The sequence below is a fragment of the Ictidomys tridecemlineatus genome, chromosome 9 (genome assembly GCF_052094955.1).
Source record: "Ictidomys tridecemlineatus isolate mIctTri1 chromosome 9, mIctTri1.hap1, whole genome shotgun sequence".
In the NCBI taxonomy this organism is placed as follows: Eukaryota; Metazoa; Chordata; class Mammalia; order Rodentia; family Sciuridae; genus Ictidomys; species Ictidomys tridecemlineatus.
In genome coordinates, this window is record NC_135485.1 from 51,394,370 (window position 1) to 51,415,544 (window position 21,175).

General features: G+C 32.9%; 1 protein-coding gene across 4 annotated transcripts; it reads right to left on the reverse strand.

Moving 5' to 3' along the window:
• Window positions 1-1,391: 1,391 nt before the first annotated feature.
• Window positions 1,392-21,079, reverse strand: LOC101969097 (UDP-glucuronosyltransferase 2B17). Of its 4 annotated transcripts, none has more exons than XM_078021361.1 (6): window positions 20,608-21,079; window positions 18,827-18,975; window positions 9,724-9,855; window positions 7,817-7,904; window positions 6,708-6,927; window positions 1,392-1,686 (listed from the first exon to the last, which is right to left on the reverse strand). In XM_078021361.1, the coding sequence occupies exons 1-6, from the start codon at window positions 21,077-21,079 to the stop codon at window positions 1,407-1,409; spliced, it is 1,341 nt and encodes a 446-aa protein (XP_077877487.1). In that variant the 3' UTR covers window positions 1,392-1,406. The 4 variants fall into 4 exon arrangements, with proteins under 4 accessions (XP_077877487.1, XP_077877485.1, XP_077877486.1 ...); XM_078021359.1 differs by having other exon boundaries at window positions 20,356-21,079; XM_078021360.1 differs by lacking the exon at window positions 9,724-9,855 and having other exon boundaries at window positions 20,356-21,079.
• Between the last annotated feature and the right edge of the window lie 96 nt (window positions 21,080-21,175).

Below are 21,175 nucleotides of genomic sequence, written 5' to 3' on the forward strand. Positions count from 1 at the left end.
GATGTCACCCTGCTCTCAGTCAACATCCAAAGGTGGACCTGGGTGGAACTTACTAGAAACTTCTCTGGGATCCCCAATGAAACCCGAATGGAGGAGAGGCTCATTTTCCTTCTCCTCTCTGAGAGAAACAATTCTCTCCTTTGAGAATGTCCCCTTTCCCTTTTGGTATATCCCTTCAGTAAACTCATTCCTGTTAGTCTGAGTGACATGTCTGAAATTATTCTGAACTTATCACAAGACTTGGGGTTTGAAGGGGGTCTTTGCATTGTTTCAGTGTCTCAGAAGTTCCCAACTCTGTTAATACTATGTCTTCATAATTTTGTAAGATTTTTGGAAGCCGTATATGAATTACCGGTTTGTTTGAGCCAACCTAAGGCTGGGAAGCTGCTTTTCTGGGAACTCCTGTGTGAAATTCCCAAACCCCTGATCATGCTGGTTCTCTGCCTTAGCTCAGAGTCTTAATCAAACACAGTTGTCCAGAGGTGGGTAGAGATGGCTGTGACCTGCTAAGCATGAAACAACCTGTTTACCAGAGGATCCCCTGCTACACTGAAATCTTACACCTACTCAACCCCTTTGGTCTGTTATGCTATAACTAAAGCGAACACAGGTATTTCTTTGTTACAGTCAGACCCTTCTGGTCTGTTCAATCAAAAATCAAAAAAATTATATTTTATATATCTATCCAAAAAAGGAATTAAAATGAAGACATCTAGGTGAACATTAGAGAGAGAGAGAGAGAGAGAGAGAGAGAGAGAGAGAGAGAGTTTCTTTATTTATTTCTTAGTTTTTGGCGGTGGACACAACATCTTTCTTTGTATGTGGTGCTGAGGATCGAACCCAGGCTGCATGCATGCCAGGAGAGCACGCTACCGCTTGAGCCACATCCCCAGCCCTCTAGGGGAACATTTTTAAAGGGCTAAGAGCAAAAGCGAATGAGCTCATGAAACCAAATATTTCCCACATACTCCCATTTGATAAAAGAAAGCAGGTAGGCACCACTACATTTCTAAAGCCACTGACAAATGACTTTGTTTCCTTCATCTTTCAGGAAAGAGGGATGCTGGGGCTCAATGTACAATGAAAGGTAAGCATCACTTCCAGTTTCCTGGAAAACCAATGGAAAGGCAAATCACAACACTCTAATTAGAAAACTCTATCTTCAAAGAGGTGAAAGCTACAAAACAGAATCAAATGGCAATATGAATGCATATGGTTTAATTTTATTTTCTCAAATAACTTTTCCTTGAACTGAAATATTTCTGTCTCTTACACAGGGAGTGAATTTCATGAAGATAAAATTTGACTTGACAAAGTGATTTGTGAAAAGTTGTTAGGATAGGTAGGAACCTGGCCAGATAGCCTCCTCTAATGGGAGCAAAGGGAGGAGCCAGGCCTAGATAAAATCATTCCCTTTTTTTCTTCTTTCTAGTTTTAGAAAACATCTGGCAACAAAACAGACAGCATTTAGTGATGATGAACATCACAGTTGCCACACAGGCCAGCAGGAACCCAATCACATCCAAAGAGTAGTACTGGAACCAGGAGAGGTCATGGGCAGCCACCCGGAGGTGTTTAGCTCCTTTGTGGCGCATGACAAACTCAATCCAGAAGACAGCTCGGTCCAGAGGCTTCACTGGTTGATCATGGTGAATTCTTGATAACTTCATAGCATTCTCTTTATATCTAAAGGTGAAACATAAAAGGATCAACATTGAAAGTAAGTTAATCTGTCTAAGTACATGAAGTCAATCAAAGTTTTTCACAAGTGCCATATGAATGATTTAAAATAATTATCAGAGACTTGCCCTGCATATGATTTGTTTTTTCTTTTGTCACCATAAAATGTCTGATTTTAGCTTATGTTCTGATGTAAAATATTTCAAAAGTGCCCATGGAATTTCAAGAAGGTGAGTCAAATTCTTCCATCAGAGGAAATAGTTATAAACCATTCTGAGTCCAATAAGTGAGAGAGAAAGCACATAATTTGTAAAAGATTACCTTGAAGCTTTGAAAGAGGAATCATATCATGGTATGCAGTGCTTCCTAACTATTCTCTCTGTTTTTCCTCTTCTTTTTTACCCTCTACTGTATTTTCCACTCTGTAGCCAGGCTGGGATTATTAAAATATACACATCTGATTATGAAGCTATCCTGCTCAAAATCTTCTTGTGAATTCTCATCATAAGTAGAATAAAATCCAAATCTCTTCTTGTACTAGTGGATTCTAATGGGTTAGACACTTGCCATGATTTCTGATATTATATTTCCTTACACATTCTGTCTAGGCATATGTGTTTTTTAAATTTTATTTTTATTGACTTTTTTTAGTTATATGTAACATTAGGACACATTTTAATGCAATCACAAAAGCAAGGAATATAATTTGCTCTATCTCAGCCCCTAGCACTCCTCTCTTCCCATACCCTCCCTCCCCTTGCTTTACTCTCTCTTCTCTACTGATATTTCTGCAATTTATGTATACTTTTTTAAAATTAGTGTTTTTTTGCATATAATTGATATTGGGATTCACTGTGATATATTCACAAATGTACACATGAACTTTAGCCAGATTTTTTCACTCTTCTTCCCCTTTCCTGTTCCTGCTTATTCCTCCTCAATCTGCTTTGTTTGCTCTATTGATTTTCCTCTATTTTGATAATAAAATTCTCTCTCCTTGTTTCATTCTTTCTCCTCAGGTGTACCCCGTTATTTTGGATTAACTTGCACATATAAGTGAAAACTTTTGACCTTTGACTTTTTAAGCCAGACTTACTTCACTTGGCATGATAGTCTCCAGTTCTATGTATCTACTGGAAAGTGACATAATTTCATCTTTTAGGATCAATAATCCATTATGTGTATACACTACAATTTCTTTATTCATTCATCTATTGAGGGGACCTACATTGGTTTCAGAGCTTGGCTACAGTGAACTGTGCTACTATAAACATCAATGTAGTTGAATTCCTGTAGTATACTGATTTTAAATCTTTTGAATATATACTAAGAAGTGGGAAAAGTAAATCATATTGTGAGTCCATTCCTAATTTTTAGTGGTTTTGAGCACATGTGTGTTCTCCCAGGTCTCCAGTGTCAACAAATGTGTTCTCCCCTTGGCACCTTCATACTTTTAATCTCATCTGGCTTTTCCTTGAGTGTTCTTTCATGCAACATCATAAATCTTGCTTATATCTCATGGCTAAGGTCTTGGCCATCATGTCACTCCTCAGAGGTACTTTTCTTGGTCATATTAGCGTAGTAGCCCTAGGGATTTCTTCTATTATTTTATGTTGTTTTAAATGTATTTCTTAATAGTATAAAATACATTGCATTTTCTATAATAACCCTCAATAATACAAGAAAAACACACCATATCCTAATTGATCATCAGGAAATATCACAATTAACTTGCAGGGATGGTGAAGTAAGGACACCAATGTGCCCATCTAATTGGATCATGATATAGGATTTGCAGGTGATATGTTCTGCCTCTTCAAAGATCCTTAAGAATCCATTAGAAGACTTAAATCTGGTAATGAAATACAAACTCAGAAAAGTAACAATATACAAATTGCCACACAAAACAAAGTAGCTTTTTAAATATATAAATAGCAAACTCAGTGAGAAAGAAATCAGAAAAACTTTTTTTTGACATTACCTTCAAAGAAAAATCATTAGGAATAAATGTAATAAGGAAGTGTAAAGTTTTCTACAATGAAATTTATAGAATATTGAAGAAAGAAGATAATGGAAGATAGAAAGTCATGAATCAGCAGAAAGAATACTGTTGAAATAGCCATCTGGCTGAAACCAATCTACAGATTTAATAATATCCATGTCAAAATACCAATGAAATTCTTCACAGAAATAAAATAAAAATCATAAAATTCATATGGAAGCCCAAAAGACCTCAAATATCCAAAGCAATTGTGAACAAAAGGAGAAATGCTGGAATTCACACAATTATGATTTTAAAATGAACTATAGAGCCATAATAACAAAAATAACATAGTGTGGGATAAAAAGAGACACAGACCAATGAAATATAATTAAGGACCAAGAAATAAACCTGTATAGTTGTAGCCATCTGATTCTTGAGAAAGTTGCCAAAAATTCACATTGGAGAAAAGAGAGTCTTTTCTAAATATGGTGCTGGTAAAAGTGGATAGCCATATGTAGAAGATTGCAACTTGATCCCTAACTCTGACCCTGTACAAGAATGAACACAAAATGGAATTACACATTTCAGTAGTAAGTGAAATAAGTAAAAAATCAGAAATATAACGTATTGCATGTTTCCCTTCAGATGTGGAATCTGGCAGGGTTGTTGACATAAAAGTAACAGGCAGACTATTATACAAGAAGAAAGGGATCAGGGGAGAGGAAGGAAAGATTATTATGGTAATGAAAAGTCTTTTAGGACATAATGTAAAACTGATATATTAATATTTAAGTCTGATGGTTTAATCTGTATTTTCTTTTCCATTTATACATTATTTTATGTCTCTTTTTCCATTCTTTCTTTACTTCTCTCAGAGTATTTTTATTATTCATTGTGCTACTATTTTTTTTCTTGGAAATGGAGTTTAGAACTTGTCCTTTAAGTGATACCTTCCTTCAACAGTAATACTATCATTAGGAGAAATGAGAGTTCAGTTGAACACAGCCATTCTACCTAGAAATTATATACTCCATATAATTTCCTTGTGCAGTATGGAAAAGGTTAATTATTAAAGTTTTGTTTTATCAAATATCATGAAGAAAATTTTATTGTGCTTCTAAGATTATCACAATGTTAAAAAAATAAACCATAAGGAATGTTAGAAAGATATTTGCAAATCATATATTTGATGAAATTTATATCCATAAAAGATGGAGAAATATTAAAATCAATAATAAAAACATAAATAACCTCATTAAATTGAGCAAAGGGTTGAAACTGACATTTCTCTCATGAAGGTAAGTAAATGACCAAAAAGCACATAAAAATGATGCTCTTTAGCTATCATAGGATGCAAGTCAAGACCACAGTGAGCTACAATCCTTTTCACTAGGATAGCTACAATAAAATAAAAGGTGATAATAGATGCTAACAATGATATGGAGAAATTGGAACTCTCTTATATTGCTTGTATGCTGCAAAAATTTTTGCAACTACTTTGGAAAATAGTTTGGTAGATCTGAATACATATAACATTATCATATGACCTAACAGTTCTATAACTAGAAATTACCAGAAGACATAAATACATATGTCCATACAAATTATACACATTGTTCATAATAATCAAAATTGGAAACAGAAACCTTTATAAACTGATGAATTGATAATTTATAAATTGATAATTGATAAATTACTTTGAATATTTCCAACCCCATAATTTTATTCAACAATAAAAAACAATAAAGGCTGATCCTTGGCAAAGCATGATGAAACTAACAGCACTAGTGAAAGAAACCATTGAAAAAGACAATAATTTTTATTATCTTTTTATGTGAAATATTTAGAATAGGATGATCTATAGAGATGAAAAAATAAATGAAGTTTGCCTAGTCTAGGAGGCAATAAGAAATGACTTCAATGCATTGTCACATTTCTTTTGATGTGTAAAATTTTAAAAAATTATAGTATTTAAGAGTTTTATATCTATGGAAACATCAAATGTATTTGAATTTTAATTCACACTTTAAATAGGTAAATTGTATATTGTGTGTTATACATCATTAAAATCTGTGAAAATATTAAAACTGATGAAATAATTTTTGAGTAAAATAATTTATGATAACAGAAATTTTAAGTATGTATTTAAGATACTGTCATATCTCTATAAGTTTATCATTTTTTTCTTCTGTAGATCCTGTCATATTTAAAAATCCTCATTGCAAATGGCTCTATATGACAAACATTTTGTGTATGTTTAGAAATGATGCAGTAATCATTTTCTTGTGTAATCTACAAGATCGATGCAATGTTGAAATACTTATGATATTTGAAGTTGTATACAACTCTGAAACAGTAATGGTTAAACTGATTGAAAATAGATTTAATATGGGTTGAATCTTTAGATTCTTTCAAAATTACCCTCCTTCACAGCCAAATCAATGTTTATAGCAGCACAATTCCCAATAGCTAAACTGTGGAACCAACCTAAATGCCCTTATATAGATGAAAGGATAAAAACAATGTGTCATATATACACAATAAAATATGACTCAGCAATAAAAGAGAATAAAATCATGGCATTTGCAGGTAAATGGATGGAGTTACAGAATATAATGCTAAGGAAAATTAGACAATCCCCCAAACCAAATGCTGAATGTTTTCTTTGATATAAGGGGGCTGATTCATAGTGGGATAGGGAATGGGAGCATGGGCAGTTTAGATGAACTCTAGATATGGCAGAGGTTGGGAAGGGAAGGGAGGGGGCATGGGGTTATTCATGATGGTGAAATGTGATAATCATTATTATCCAAAGTACAGGTATGAAGACATGACTTGTTGTGAATATACTATGTATACAACCAGAGATATAAAATGTTGTGCTCTATATGTGTAATAAGAATTGTAATGAATTCCGCTGTCATATATGAATAAATTAATTAATTAAAAATTACCGTCCTCAAAATGGGCTAAAATTTATACTCATTAATGAGAAGACAATCCCTCTATGAATATTACCCAATGTCAAAGTTGTTGTACTTACAAAGGGTCATTAATGACCATCTTTAAGGCCTTGAGAAGATCTGCACTTGTCAGTGTTCTGTATTCCAATCTAATAGCTGCTCCCTTGGCCTTCATTTGAGCAATGTTATCAGGTTGATCCGCAAACAAAGGAATGCCCACCATAGGGATCCCATGGTAAATTCCCTCATAGATGCCATTTATTCCACCATGAGTTATAAAAGCTTTTGTTTTTGGATGACCTAGGATTGATTTAATGTCAGAAAAATTATTAATTTAAATCTTAGAAAGAAAATGAGAAATGTGTATTAGAAGACATTAAAGGATCAGTGTCTATTTTAGGTGACAAATTATTGTAAACATGACAGTGCATTAATTGTTTTTTTTTCATATCTCAGAGGAACAAACATCTAAATCCACTAGAGTGCTAACTGAAACTACATGAAAGAGAGAGTACATGACTTGAGACTTGAATATTGAATATAAAATTAATAGGTAGAAAACATAGAATATTTTTAGTAAATGAATCAACATGCACTTATGGAAAATAAAATCATGAAGGACATGTTAGCATACTACCTCATTAAAAAAACTGAAATCCCTAAGTTTACTATGTAGCATGTCCAAAGCAACAGGGAATAAGATGGTGATGGTACTGAATTCAGAGAAAAGAGAGCCTTCACTTCATTACAAAATGTGTTTTCACTTCATAATGAAGATTGTGCATTAATTTATAGAGAAAATAAAGAGTCACTGTTCATAAAATAAAAGACCTGGCTGCCATTTTGAAAGTTATTTGAAATACACCTGCAGGAGAGGAAAGAATAAGTGAAAGACAAACAACAACACAGAGAGACAGTCCAGGAACTGAGTGAAAAATTCTTGCAGAGGTAATTGCACCAGAAATAGAGATAACTTTGATTCTATATATAATGACTGTGTATATTAAAATTGCAACTTTTTGCTTTGTTTTTTTCAAACCATTCCTTGGTCTGGAAAATAATTAAAAAGAAGTTGAACATTGTGTTTGATTTTTTTAAGTAACAAGTATTTGATAAAATGTTTTCTGTTGAATTGTAAGCATCCAGATTGATGGTACTCATGCTTTTTGGACTTATCTCAGAGTCTTACCAAGAAGGTCATTCTGGGGGATCCAGTTGTATATTTGAGTGTTGGATCCTAATTTATCTGGCTTCTTGCCTTGATATCTCCAGATGACCTATTTGGTAAAGAATGCACCTTATTCTATGATTTAAAGCTTAATGTTATAGCATGTTTGCATTCTAAAAATTTAAGAGATCATCTAGTTCAACATTTAACACATAAGGAAATAAGTAAAATTTTAAGTAATGAAAATTACTAAAATACAAACTAAAACTCCATTTTATTTTGTTTTATACATTTTATCCTAGATTTCATTCTCCAGATTAATATCATTATGTTTATTTCTTGTGAGTGACTTAGATTAGACAGGACATATATTGTTTAAAATGCTTATTTCAGTTTGCATTGTTTTTTATAGACAAAAGCAAACCAATGCAGTCAGCTACTGTTAGAAATAAATGAATGAATACTAACTAGGAATTACATGTAACTTGTTTTAGACTTCATTTTATTAAACAATACCTATAACAAAACCTTTTACTGGTACTTATGGATCTTAACCCACACTTCTCTCAATATTGGTGAATTTTGAAATTCTTTAAGTTTTAAAAGAAAGAACCCATTTGCAACTTACAAATAATTACATGGATATTGAAATAAAGTTCAAAATTGTGAGCTTTCCAAATGTTTTAAAACTGTGTTATATCATTTAATGATGCAGTACAAATCTTGCTAGTAGTCTTATATATATCCAAGATATATTTATATCTAGGAGCTGACTCTGGAAATTAAAAGCAATCTTCATAAACTGGAGTATAATTTCTAAGTGCTTATCTTCTATATGCAATGGGAGTAGCAAAGTAAATTTAGATTTACAGAAGGAAAAAATAATTGGGCGATTAGGAGAAGCCTATATCAGATAGGAAACTACAAAGCAGATGGAAAACACTCAAAGACCACAAGAGTGGTTATGTTAGAAATTGTGGTGTTAAAGCATTTTATGGAGGTGGGAATTTTGAATTTCAGCCCATGCCAGGCTTGCTTCTGCTTGACTCTTCCTTATACTCTCTTCTTTCTTCTTAAAAGGTATTAACCTGATATTTTAGAAGCAAAGTCCTTTGAAGTACATTTATAATGCACTTCAAAGGCAGAAATAATCTCTGCACTTTCTCCAATTGTCAGACATTGTCAGGATCCTGTCTGCTAGTGCAAGCTGTTTTTTTCTTTTTCTACAAATACATGTGACTGAGTGAGAATTTGGCCCAATGATTTGGTTAGCCTTTCTCCTCAAAACTCCAGGAACAGTTTGTTAAATAAATTTATACTTTTTTTAATGGGGAGGGGATGGATTTTGGGTTTACAGTTTCAGAATTTCAGTCCTTATGTGGCAGACTCCATTGTTCTTGGCCAAAGATGAAGTAGAATATCATGGCCAGAATCCTAATTTTAAATGAGGGTAAGTAAGGAATAAGGGATTGCCTTGGGTATCTAAAATCATGATAAATTTCAGCCTTCATCAATACCTACTTAGCATTATTGTGGTGTTCCAGTTATGAGTTAACTTTTTATAGGTTTCTGATAACATTGGCCATGTATATAGTGCCCTCAGGGATCCTGTAAGGAAAAGGAAGAAGTAGCCAAGAAGAATGTGGAATCTGTGTAAATAAATGTCTGTGATACCCTTACAATTAAAATTTCACAATGGACTTGTAAAATATATTTTTTATGATCACAATGTTAATATTATCATGAATTAAACACTCTCTACATTTTTTAATTACTACACATATTTTTGTTTAAATCATGGTTTCTGAGATGAACTAGAGATATCACAATAGGTTATGTTTCACAAAGGATGCTTCATTAAGAAAACCCTTTATAAAGTTTAACAGACTTTTTACATATTTGGCCACTAAGAGGGCACTTTTGCTTACCTTTTGTGGAATCTGTGCAAGGGCAACAGCAATTATATTGGCTTTCTCTTCTGGCATGTTAGAAACCATCGACCCCAGAGAAAATACCACAATACCATTTTCTCCAGAACTCTGTACAAATTCTTCCATTTCCTGTGAATAAAACATTTATTTGCTCCATCAAAAAAGACAAAAAGAGAGGGGATACAGGGGATACAGGATGTCAGATTAGAGGAAGGCCGCCTTTCTAGTTGCTCCAAGGATCAAAATACAAGCAGTGAGAATAGTGCTTCTTAGTGAGGTGGGTGAAAGAAGGATTTCACTAAAATTCAATACTGGACAGTCACAGTGTCTCAGAGACTCAGAAGCTTGGGTTCATTAAATAAAGAAGACTACATTGAAACCAAACTGTTTGTGGAAGCAGCTACAGCAGTAGTAATGGTGCTGTCTACCACAGAGAAAGGAAAAATGCAGGGAGAAACACAGTGGACATATTTAGTATGAATAAAACCTGAGATCAGAGAAGCAACATGAATTTAGCTGATCCAGAGGCTCCACTGAGCACTTGTGATTGAAAAGTGCTGTTTATTTACTGCCTGGGGAGAGATGAGGTGGATTCATCTTGAGGTGGCGTTGCTCCAGTCTCTGTACCAGAACTGGGAGATCTGAGCAAACACTACTGTGTGGCCTAGAGTGTACCTAGCTAAATGAGAGTGAAAGAGGCATAGATAAGATTTTACCCCAGGGGATTCAACCAGAAAAGCAAAGGGGGAGCACAACTTGCTTTTTCTTTGAGCTGGTGGCTCTTGTGACCAGCTGAAGTGAGTGAGAATCTGAACAGGAACTTATGAAAACACTCAAGGACTCAGCCTAGGAAAGCTTTGCAGGTGGACAGCAGAATATGTAGAAGATCAGCTCCCCCGTGAAATTAGTAGAATTCTTAGGAGGCTTCTGAGATTCAGACTCCCTACAGAGATAAGCAACTGCCAGGCCCTGGGTGTGTGTCCATCCAATTTCTTCAGAGTATATACCAAACAAAACCCCTGAGGTCTGATTAGACCTAAGTTTCCTCCATCAGAACTCATCACATAGAACACTGCAACAACCCCACCCCAGGAGTACATAGATATGGTCTGTGCACACAAATCTCCAACTGACACTTTTTCCCATTCCAATGCATGTCATACTGGTAAGAAGGGAAGCTGAGAATTATTTCAAACACCTTCAGCTTAGGCCATTCCAAGTGGTAGCTCAGAGAGAAACACAAAAAGAGGAAGGTGATAATAAAATCCAACCTTTGCTCTTAATCTCAGGACATAGCTAAAGAAGAAATGAAATGAAAAACTGTTGAGTATAGTTATAGTAATAGTTAGTAACCATCCATTTTGGCTACCTCAGTGGAAATGATTCTTTCATTTATAATTAAGAATATTTTTACTTTTTCTTATTCTTTCTGTGTGTTTGTGTATTCTAACATTATTTCTTTTTTTTAGCCTTAGGATTTTTTTTCCTTGTGTTGACTTTTGAGGGTTAGGTTTTTTTGGTCTGTATATATTTGTTTTGTTTTGTCTTGTTTTTATTTGTTTCTTTCTTTATCTCTCTTTTATACTCCTGGTTATAGCAAAAATCTATTCTCTATTTCTCTCTCCATTTACTTGTTTCTCCTATTGTTTCCTCCTATCACCTGCTATCTCTTCTGCATTCTCTCTCTTCACTTTTTAAAATTTTAACCTATTTTGGACTATCTTCCTATATCACATTATTTCCTCTTACTGACTATAATTTTGCCATCTTTAAACTAAGTGGTTTATAAAACTCTTGATCCCACCATTAATGTTGTTGCAATTATTACTTCTGTGGATGACGTAGTTGACAGCTGTTTCTTGTTTAAATGTTAGATTTAGTTTATATTCATGCACTGCTTTGTTGTTGGCAATTGCTGACCTACTTTTCTGGGTTTTTTGTAGCAATTAACATTTTGGAAGTCATTGTAGAATCCAGGTATTTATTTTAATGCTGTATATTATTGTATCAATTATTATTTATTTCCCCCTTTTCTGTGAGTGCTGGAAATCTATAGTGACTCTACATGTTCACAGGGTACAAAAGTCCACTGCTGCAATAAGTTCAACCAAAATATAGTTCATCTTGCTCAACATGAAAACTAGTGGCATTCAATCACTAACTATACTTTAATACATAGAACCGAAGGGTTAAAAACTCAAACTAATGAAAAGGACTCAAATAGAAACAGTTGGGGGTGGGTTCATGGCTTCCCTCTATGGAAATCCACTGCTACAGGAAAAATAGGAAAATTAATTCAAAGGCTGTGAATACCATACTTATAAGGAGTCTTTTTTTTTTTTAAAGAGAGAGTGAGAGAGGAGAGTGAGAGAGAGAGAATTTTTATTATTTATTTTCTAGTTCTCCGCGGACACAACATCTTTGTTGGTATGTGGTGCTGAGGATCGAACCCGGGCCGCACGCATGCCAGGCGAGTGCGCTACCGCTTGAGCTACATCCCCAGCCCCTTATAAGGAGTCTTAATCCAGATCACGCTAGGACACTTTGGAAAGTAAATACTATGCCTTAAAAAAAGTGGAAGAGGGCTGGAATTGTGACTCAGTGGTAGAGTGCTTGGGTCATACACGTGAAGAACTGGGCTTGATTTCCAGTGCCACATAAGAATAACCTAAAATAAATAAAATAAAGGTATTGTGTCCATCTATAACACTTTTTTTTTTAAAAAAAAAACAAGGATTAGAAATCCCTCCTAACAGATGCATAAAACCCAACACAAGACTAATTAGGTAGATATCCAGATACAGAGGGACATATACACAAAAAGAACCCCTTATACACAGGACCAAAAAAGAATCTTTCTACAGCACATTATAATTAAAATGCCTAACAGAAAAAACAAGTATAGAATTTTAAAAGCCTTAAGAGAAAATTGTCAGATCACATTTAGAGGCAAGCCAATAAGAAGCACTTCTCATTTCTCAGCACAAACTCTAAAATCTAGGAGAACACTTGGAAAAATAAGTTCCAAGTCCTGTAAGAAATCAACTGTAAAGCAAGATTGCTATATCGAGAAAAGCTATCTTTCTAAATCAAGTATGAAATAGAATACTTCTAAGATAAGGAAAAAACAAAATAATTTATAACAACTAAACCAGAACATATTTAATGAAAGAATCCATATAGAACCAATAAAAAACAAACTCTGAAGTTTACAAATGAACAAATCTTATTGGAAGAGTAGCTAAGCAAATGAAAAATAGGACCAAATTAAACATAAATGAATCAAAATTTCAGGAATTGATAAATGTCTCTTTATAATGACATTGAATATAAATCATCTCAATTCTTTATTTAAAACATATAGTCTGGAAGAATGAATTATAAAACAAAAGCCAATAATGTGTTGTTCATAAAAGACACACCTTACAGCTAAAGACAGTCATAGGCTAAAAGCAAAAAGATAAAAATTGATACATAATGCAAATGGAATCAGAAAATAATCCAGATTATCTACTCTTATATCTGACAAACAGACTTCAAACCAAAATTAATCAGAAGAGACAAAGTTTGTTACTTCATACTGGTAAAATTAATAATCCAACAAGAAGATAAAACAATTATAAATATTTAAGTCATAAACATGGATCCAACTAATTACATAAGAGACACTAGTCAAATTGAAGCCTCAGATAGACATGAGTAAAATAATACTTGGTAACTTGGTAATTTCAACACAATTCTCTTATCTTCTGGTAGGTCATCCAGACATAGAATGAGTAAGAATTCTTTGGACCTGAAAAATATTATAAGTCAAATGAACTTATAGATATCTATAGAATGTTTCATTCAACAGCATCTGAATACACTTTCTTCTCAGCATCTCAAGAAAACCTTCTCCAAAACAGACAATATTTAAGGCCACAAAGCAACTCTCATCAAATACAAAACAATTGGTATTACTCATTATATTCTACCAGATCATAATTGGATGAAATTAGAAATCAACATGACAGAACCATACAAAAACTATATGAACATATGGAGATTGGACAATTTCCATTGTACAAAAATGGATTATAGAAGAAATTAAGGGAGAAATTTAAAAATTCTTAGACTCATGTGAGAATAGTAATACAACATATCATAACCTTTGGGGCAGAATGAAGGAATTTCTAAGAGAAAAGTTTATAGCTATGAGTGCCTGTATAATAAAATCATAAAGAACCCACATAAAAAAACTAATTTCTCATTTTAAGGCCCCTCAAAAAGAAGAACAAACCAATTCCAAAACCAGTAAAATAGCAACAAGGAAAGATAAATAAATAAGAGTTAGAAAAACAGGAAGGAAAGAAGTCAAATTATTAGTTTGTAGATGATATGATCCTATATAGAGAAGAGCCAAATGACTCCACTAAAAGACTGATAGTGCCAATAAACAAATTTGACAAAGTACCGGGTTACAAAATCAACATACAAAAATCAATTGCTTTCCCATAAACCAACAATGAATCTGCAGAGAAAAAAATCAAGAGAATTATTTCATTCACAATAGCCTCAAAACAAACAAATAACAACAACAACAACAAAAATCTAGTAATAAATATAACAAAAAGTTAAAAGACCTCTAAAATTGAAGATTGAAATTAGAGAAGACAGAAAATAAGATGGAAAGACCCTTCATGTTCATGGATAGATAGAATTAACATTGTTAAAATCACCAACCATCCAAAGCATTATACAGATTCAATATAATCCTCATGAAAATATAAATGGCATTCTTCACAGAACTAGAAAAGATAATCCTAATATTCATCTTGAAGAATAAAAGACCCATAATAGTCAAATCAATTCTAAACCCAAAAAGCAATGCTGGAGGCATCACAATGTCTGCTGTTAAATTATATTACAGAGCTATAGTAACAAAAACTATGTGGTACTGACATGAATAAGACATATTGACCAGTAGTATAGAAGAGAAAACACAGAGAAAACCACACACATAATGTTGGAGAAAAGAGTGCCTTTTAAATAAATGATGCTGGGAAAATTGCAGAAAAATGAAACTATACCCTTATCTCTTACCCTGCACAAAAATCAACTCAAAATTGATCAAAAAACTAGTTATTAGAACCAATACTATACAACATCTAGGAGAAACTGTTGGGTCAAAACTCCAGAATATAGGCACAGGCAATGACTTTCTCAAATAGAACCCCTAAAAGGTCAGGAAATAATTCCAAGAGGAATTATTGGAAGGCATCAAATTAAAAAGCTTCTGAACTGCAAAGGAAACAATTAGAATTGTGAAGATATAACTTATGAAATGGAAGAAAATCTTTTCAAAACACCTTTTGCCAAATGATTAATATTTAGAATATATAAATTCCAAAAACTTTACAGCAAAAAAAATCAAAAAACCCAAATAATCAAAGAGAAAATGAATTAAAAAGATGCTTCTCAGAAGAATAAATATAAAGATCCAACAAAAATATAGAAACAAAATGTATTCAATATCATTAGAAACAAGGGAAATGAAAACTACACTGAGATTTTATCTTTCATCAGTCAGAATAGTAGTCATTGAGAATAAAAAGAATAATAAAAACTGGAGAGGATATGGAGAAAAAACTTTTAGCACTATTTGAGGAATTGTAAATTAATACAAACACTATGGAAATCAGTATACGTATTTTTCAAAAGAGTAAGCATGTGAATATCATATCACCCAGGTATACCATTTTCAGTATTTATCCTAAGGAATTAAAGTGATACATGCATATATAACAGTGATACATGCATACACATTTTATAGCAGTACAACTCATAATACAAAAACTATGGAACCAGCCTAGGTGTCTGCCAATGGATGACTGAATAAAGAGAATGTGGAGTTTTATTCAGCCAAAATAATAAATAAAGTTATGTCATTTTACAAAAATGAATGGAATTAAAGTCTATTACATTAAATAAGTCAAACTCAGAAAGTCATGGGTTGTATATTTTCTCTCATATTTGCAAGCTAGAGAGGAAAAGGGAAAAAATAATGGTGGATCTCCTGAAAATCAAAGGGAGATCAATGGAGAAAAGGATCAATTGGAGGGAGGTGGGAAGGGAAGGAAAATTTCTGGGAAGTTTTATTGGCCAGATTGTACTGTTATTTTGTGTACATGTATGAATATGTATCATCAAACCTCATCATTATGTACAACTTAAACGAACCAATAAAAATGTAGGAAAAGCAAATAAATTATTGGTAGGTAAACTAAAAGGAAAGCATGTATTATTAGAATTTGTGAGTTATGGATATTTTTAAATTGACCCAGTCACTCACTTTCTTTGGAAAGAGATGTGTATTATGACGATTATGACATAGAAGGCTTCATTAGGCTTACTTGTGGAAATATGTGTGTGTGTGTGTGTGTGTGTGTGTGTGTGTGAGAAATAACATAGAACCATTAAATAGATGATGTTAGATCAAAAGATGATATTTGAAATTATTGTATGTAAATACTTAATTCATAATTTTATTTATTACTAATGTTAATTTTTTGTTAAACACTATAGCTAGTATTTGGTTATAATTCTTATTGTTATAGTACTTCACTTGATTTTATTCCAGGCAGGTTATCTGGATGATTTTTTAGTTTGGAATTATTAGTACTTATTTCTGTTCTTGTGAGCCCAGAAGAAAAGTTACCTGGGCATAGAATTTTTGTACATTTTTATGTTTCCTTTCTCTATAGTATTTCATTTCTTACTTTACAATTTGTGAGAATGTCCCAAGTTTTCCTCTAAAATAGCTCATAAAAACTGGATATTAACAATAACTAGCATTCAGAAGATTAATATTATGGTTTGGACTTTCTTTTACATAATTCTAAGGATACTAACAATCCTTTACATGTCCAGAACTATGCTGATCCATAATCAACATTTTCACTTCATTGGAATGATACATATATTTAAGTAATCATATCTTTGGGTTATTTATATGTCTCGTATTTTACCCTGAAATATTTTAATGATATTGAAGTTCTACGAGAATGAACTGTGTATCAGTGGCTTTGAAGAATCCTTATTTTCACCTCATTATGAACCATGAGCTCTTCCACCACAGTGGGACTTCCTCTGGCTCTTCTATAGAACAGGTCAACTTGTTGAATAGCTCATTCACATACAGTGGACATTGCACTACTCCTAGGAACTTGTGACACATCCAGTTATTTTGTGATTCCAGTAACCCAGAGCAACGTATACAGTAATATATTCAATATATTTTCTCCCTGCTCAAAATGTTCTTCATCCTGTGTTGTACAAAGATTTTCTCACTACTACTGTTTTATAAATATATGCTTTTTAAAAACCAATTAATCCCTGACATAGACAGGTCACAGTCTTTCTTCAACATTATTTTTAAAGAAAAAACAAATTAATCATACCAAAATTTGGAAGAGCATGAAAAAAATATGTAATGTTTAAGAAGATTGCTAAAATGATCTTTGGTTTATTTAGAGATACTGTTGGTCCAAAATTTGAAATTTTCATTGTGGTCTTTTTTTCTGTCCATGTAAGTACATGAGTAGATACATGCACATATATAATGTAAATGAAAGATTAAAATTCTTTTGTATATCTTTTCTTCTCACAAAAATAATGATATTAATATAGTCAGTATTTTGCCTTTAATCTCCAACTAAACTTGTGCTATAACTTAATGTAGTGAAGCAATATTTTGTAAAGTAATTGTACTGGGTAAGGTGGTATACGCCTGTAATCCCAGCAGGTCAGGAGGTTGAGACATGAGGGTCTCAAGTTTAAAGCCAGCCTCAGCTACAGGGAAGCACTAATCAACTCAGTGAGACCCTGTCTCTCAATAAAATGCAAACTAGGGCTGGGGATGTGTCTCAGTAGTTGAGTGCACATGAGTTCAATGAATTAAACGTAAAAATATCCAAATATTACTATTTCCAAGTATTAATCCTACCTTTTTGGTATAGTTAGGGTCTTTAAAAGTAGATAACAAAGTTCAGTTTTTCAGATGGAAAAATGGTTTTATAGAAACAAAAAAGGAATAATTACAATAGCGAATATTGCTATCGATCCTATGTTTGTACCAAGGACATTGTGTATCAGTATTATCTACATTATCCAGGTAACACAAATGAATTTTGAATCTTAAAAGATAAAGAAGCATAGTCACATGGAAGAACAACCTCATCCATGTTTACATTATTTGTTATCTGCAGTCTTGCAACAAATTCCTGAGTGGTTCCTCTGCATTGTCTTTCCCTCTAAAATCCAACTGGGTGACTGTATTTTGAGATTTTTCAAAATGGAAATTTTATTCACATTTCTCTTATGTGAATAAACTCTTTTTCATTGGCTACCCAATGTACTTCACAGACATTTTAAACTCCTACTAATTATCTGGCTTTCACTTATCTCTCTAGCATCATCTCCTCTTTGCTGAGCCTTCTCCTGCTGAACTACTCTTGAAGTTCTTGAGAGTTTCCCTTACTATTGTATGTGCTTTTCCTTTTGTGTCTCCCTCTCTCCCTCAACCTCTTTTCCTATCCTGTGGATTCTTTAGAATTCACCTTAGTTATCAAGAATTTTAGGATTTATTTTATGATCTTTTCTGGAGATTTCATTAGTATTGTATAATTTCCTTATAACACACGCAAATTTATTACTTGTTATTGTCTCTGTACCCAGCTTGAATGTAAGGTCTCGATGATGCAGAAACTGTGCCAACTTTATATCTCTCTATATCCAGCACTTATCTCTGGTATATGACATTTATTTAATAAATATTTTTTCTATTTATTAGAATAAATGATTGATTATTTATTATGTATTACATAATGAAAGCCTTAATTTTCCTGACTATTCTCAAAGGATACCCAATATCCTACTTTCTTCTGTGACAATATGAAATGCCATTACATGTGATGACATAGAATTGCCTGAGTCTCTAATTGGCAGAACTTCTTATCTTGCTTTTCATATCTCTGAGTTAAACACTCTGAGTTAAGAATGCAGAGTCATTTCTACCAAAAATGTTAATCAAATAGAACAAAGCAAACAGGAGAAGATTTACCTTAGGGAGGGGTTTGGCAGGTTTACAGTGGAGTCCTCCAACAAAGTCAAAATTTGGTAAGAATGGACGAGGAAATTCTAAATCCCAATAGGTTCGAATGAGCCAAAAATCAGCTTTCCCCATTGTCTCATATATTGTAGTGGGTCTCCCTGAATGAAGAAAGAGAAGAAAAGAAAATGAGAGACATGTACCTTGAATGCTTGATATATTGCTTTGAAATGAGTTGGATTTGTGTAGGCAAGATGTTCAAATGCACTTGTGTACGTGTGTGTTCGTGTGTTTGCATACTACAATTGATATGTTTTTTAGGGTACATTTTTGCATTCTATATTTGATACATTTTACATACGTTAATATGTACATAAAATAGTTGTGTGAGTACTTTCTAGTGTTCCATTTGTATATTTACAATCACAAATAATTAAATTATTTACCTAAGCCTCCATGGAAGTAAACATGCATTTTATATTATTTTCTCTCTAAAACTACAAAAGTAACCTAAATTTTTAGAATTTTTGTGAGATCCATTAACAATCAGTGCTCCCATAACTGTAGAGATATCTTTTCTAGGAGTAGTCTAATTCTTACAATTGAGCAAACCATTCCCTTGATCCTTGATTCTTCAAGTGATCTGTAATGATTTAGTAAGTATGCCTGAATTCCTAATGACCTCTACTGCATTTGCCCCATATTAATAGATTAATAGTATTAAGTTGGTAAAATATATATATATGTGTGTGCATGTGTATATATATATATATATATATATATATATATATATATATATATATGTGTGTGTGTAAAAGCCAGAAAGTTTACACAAATATTAAAATAGAGATTGGTACTCATGCTTAATTTAGTTCATATTGTCTTAAATGGTATGTGCAGTTTAAAAAATATAGACTAATAAGGTGTGGTTTTACTCTACACCAAGGTTTTAGGCCTTAACACATGATTAGTTTGTTTTTATCAAAGGAATATGAAATATAAGGTATCACAATTTATAACTTTCTGTGCCAGAGATAGAGACATTGTTAACTGTGAAAGAATCTTCACAGCAATGCAAATAAATATTTTTTAAAATTTCTAACTATGGAAACAAAGCTATTTAAAAGTAAACAATTTCCTTCATGGTACATATATATGGTTGTGCTAGTAATACAAGTGTATGTTATTAATGTATATGCCTATCATCATTAAAACATTTAGTGAGATTAATAATTAGTGTCCTTAAAGAGAAAAAGAATAGTAAAATGTATGTGTAATTGCTCAGAGAAATCTTCCATGATTCAATTTACAGGTTATTATTTCCTGTAGCATTTTGAATAAGTAATTGTCACTGGTTTCTAACTGGCCATATAATATAAGGGTCCTTTTTTATTGGTGAGACTACTTGTTCATCTTATATTTTCATTCCATCCTTTTACTTACAGAAAAGAAAATTCTTCTGATTTTATATTCATGCAAACTCAGCTTCAAAGTCACAGGAAATTTAGGGTTTCATAATACTAATTAAAGAATCAGCTTACCTAGAACTTCACTGTAAAACTGATTCCATTTCTTCACATCAAGTGATTGAAACCAAAAATCAAAATAAAGCATATACATTGTGTTTTTAATCCGATCCATGAATGTCATTTGAGCACTTAATTCAGAGAAAATAATGGGCACATAGGAAGGAGGGAATGTAAGTCCACCACTATATTTTTCATATGTATATCCAGGAGTAAAGCGGAGAGTGTATACAAATGGTACTTTAAGTAGCTCAGCCAGCAGCTCACCACAGGGACTAACTGCATCTGCAAGAACGACATCAAATTTTGCTTCATGTAGTTTCATCATAAGTTTCTTGTTTAAAACCACATTTCTGCAGAGTTGTTCAATTGTATCAGAATATTCCTTGGAAACTTTTTGCAGTGATGAAAAAAAGTTCCAAAAGTCATCTTTTGGGATACCATAAATTAACTCATGGATCCATTTGGAGAAATGTTCTTCCAAATGTTGTTCACTTGAAGGTGCAGGGTAAACCTCAAAATTAATAGCAGATGTTGTGTTGGGATTAATAAGAATGGAAGCTGTTGATGTCAGAACAGTCACCTCATGACTTTTCTGGAGAAGTTCATCCAGGATTGTCTTTATGTTGATCCAATGGCTGTATTCTGTGGGCCACACCAGCACTTTTCCACAGCTTCCAGAGCTAAAGTAACACATCAGTTGTATCAGCAGAAGAACTGAGTTTCTTTTCACAGACATATTGGTGCAATGTATTGCTTCTTTTACATTAGAAGCTCTTCTTTAATTTCTCATGCTTATATGTCTCAGGATAAATCAATCCAAAGTTAAAGTATA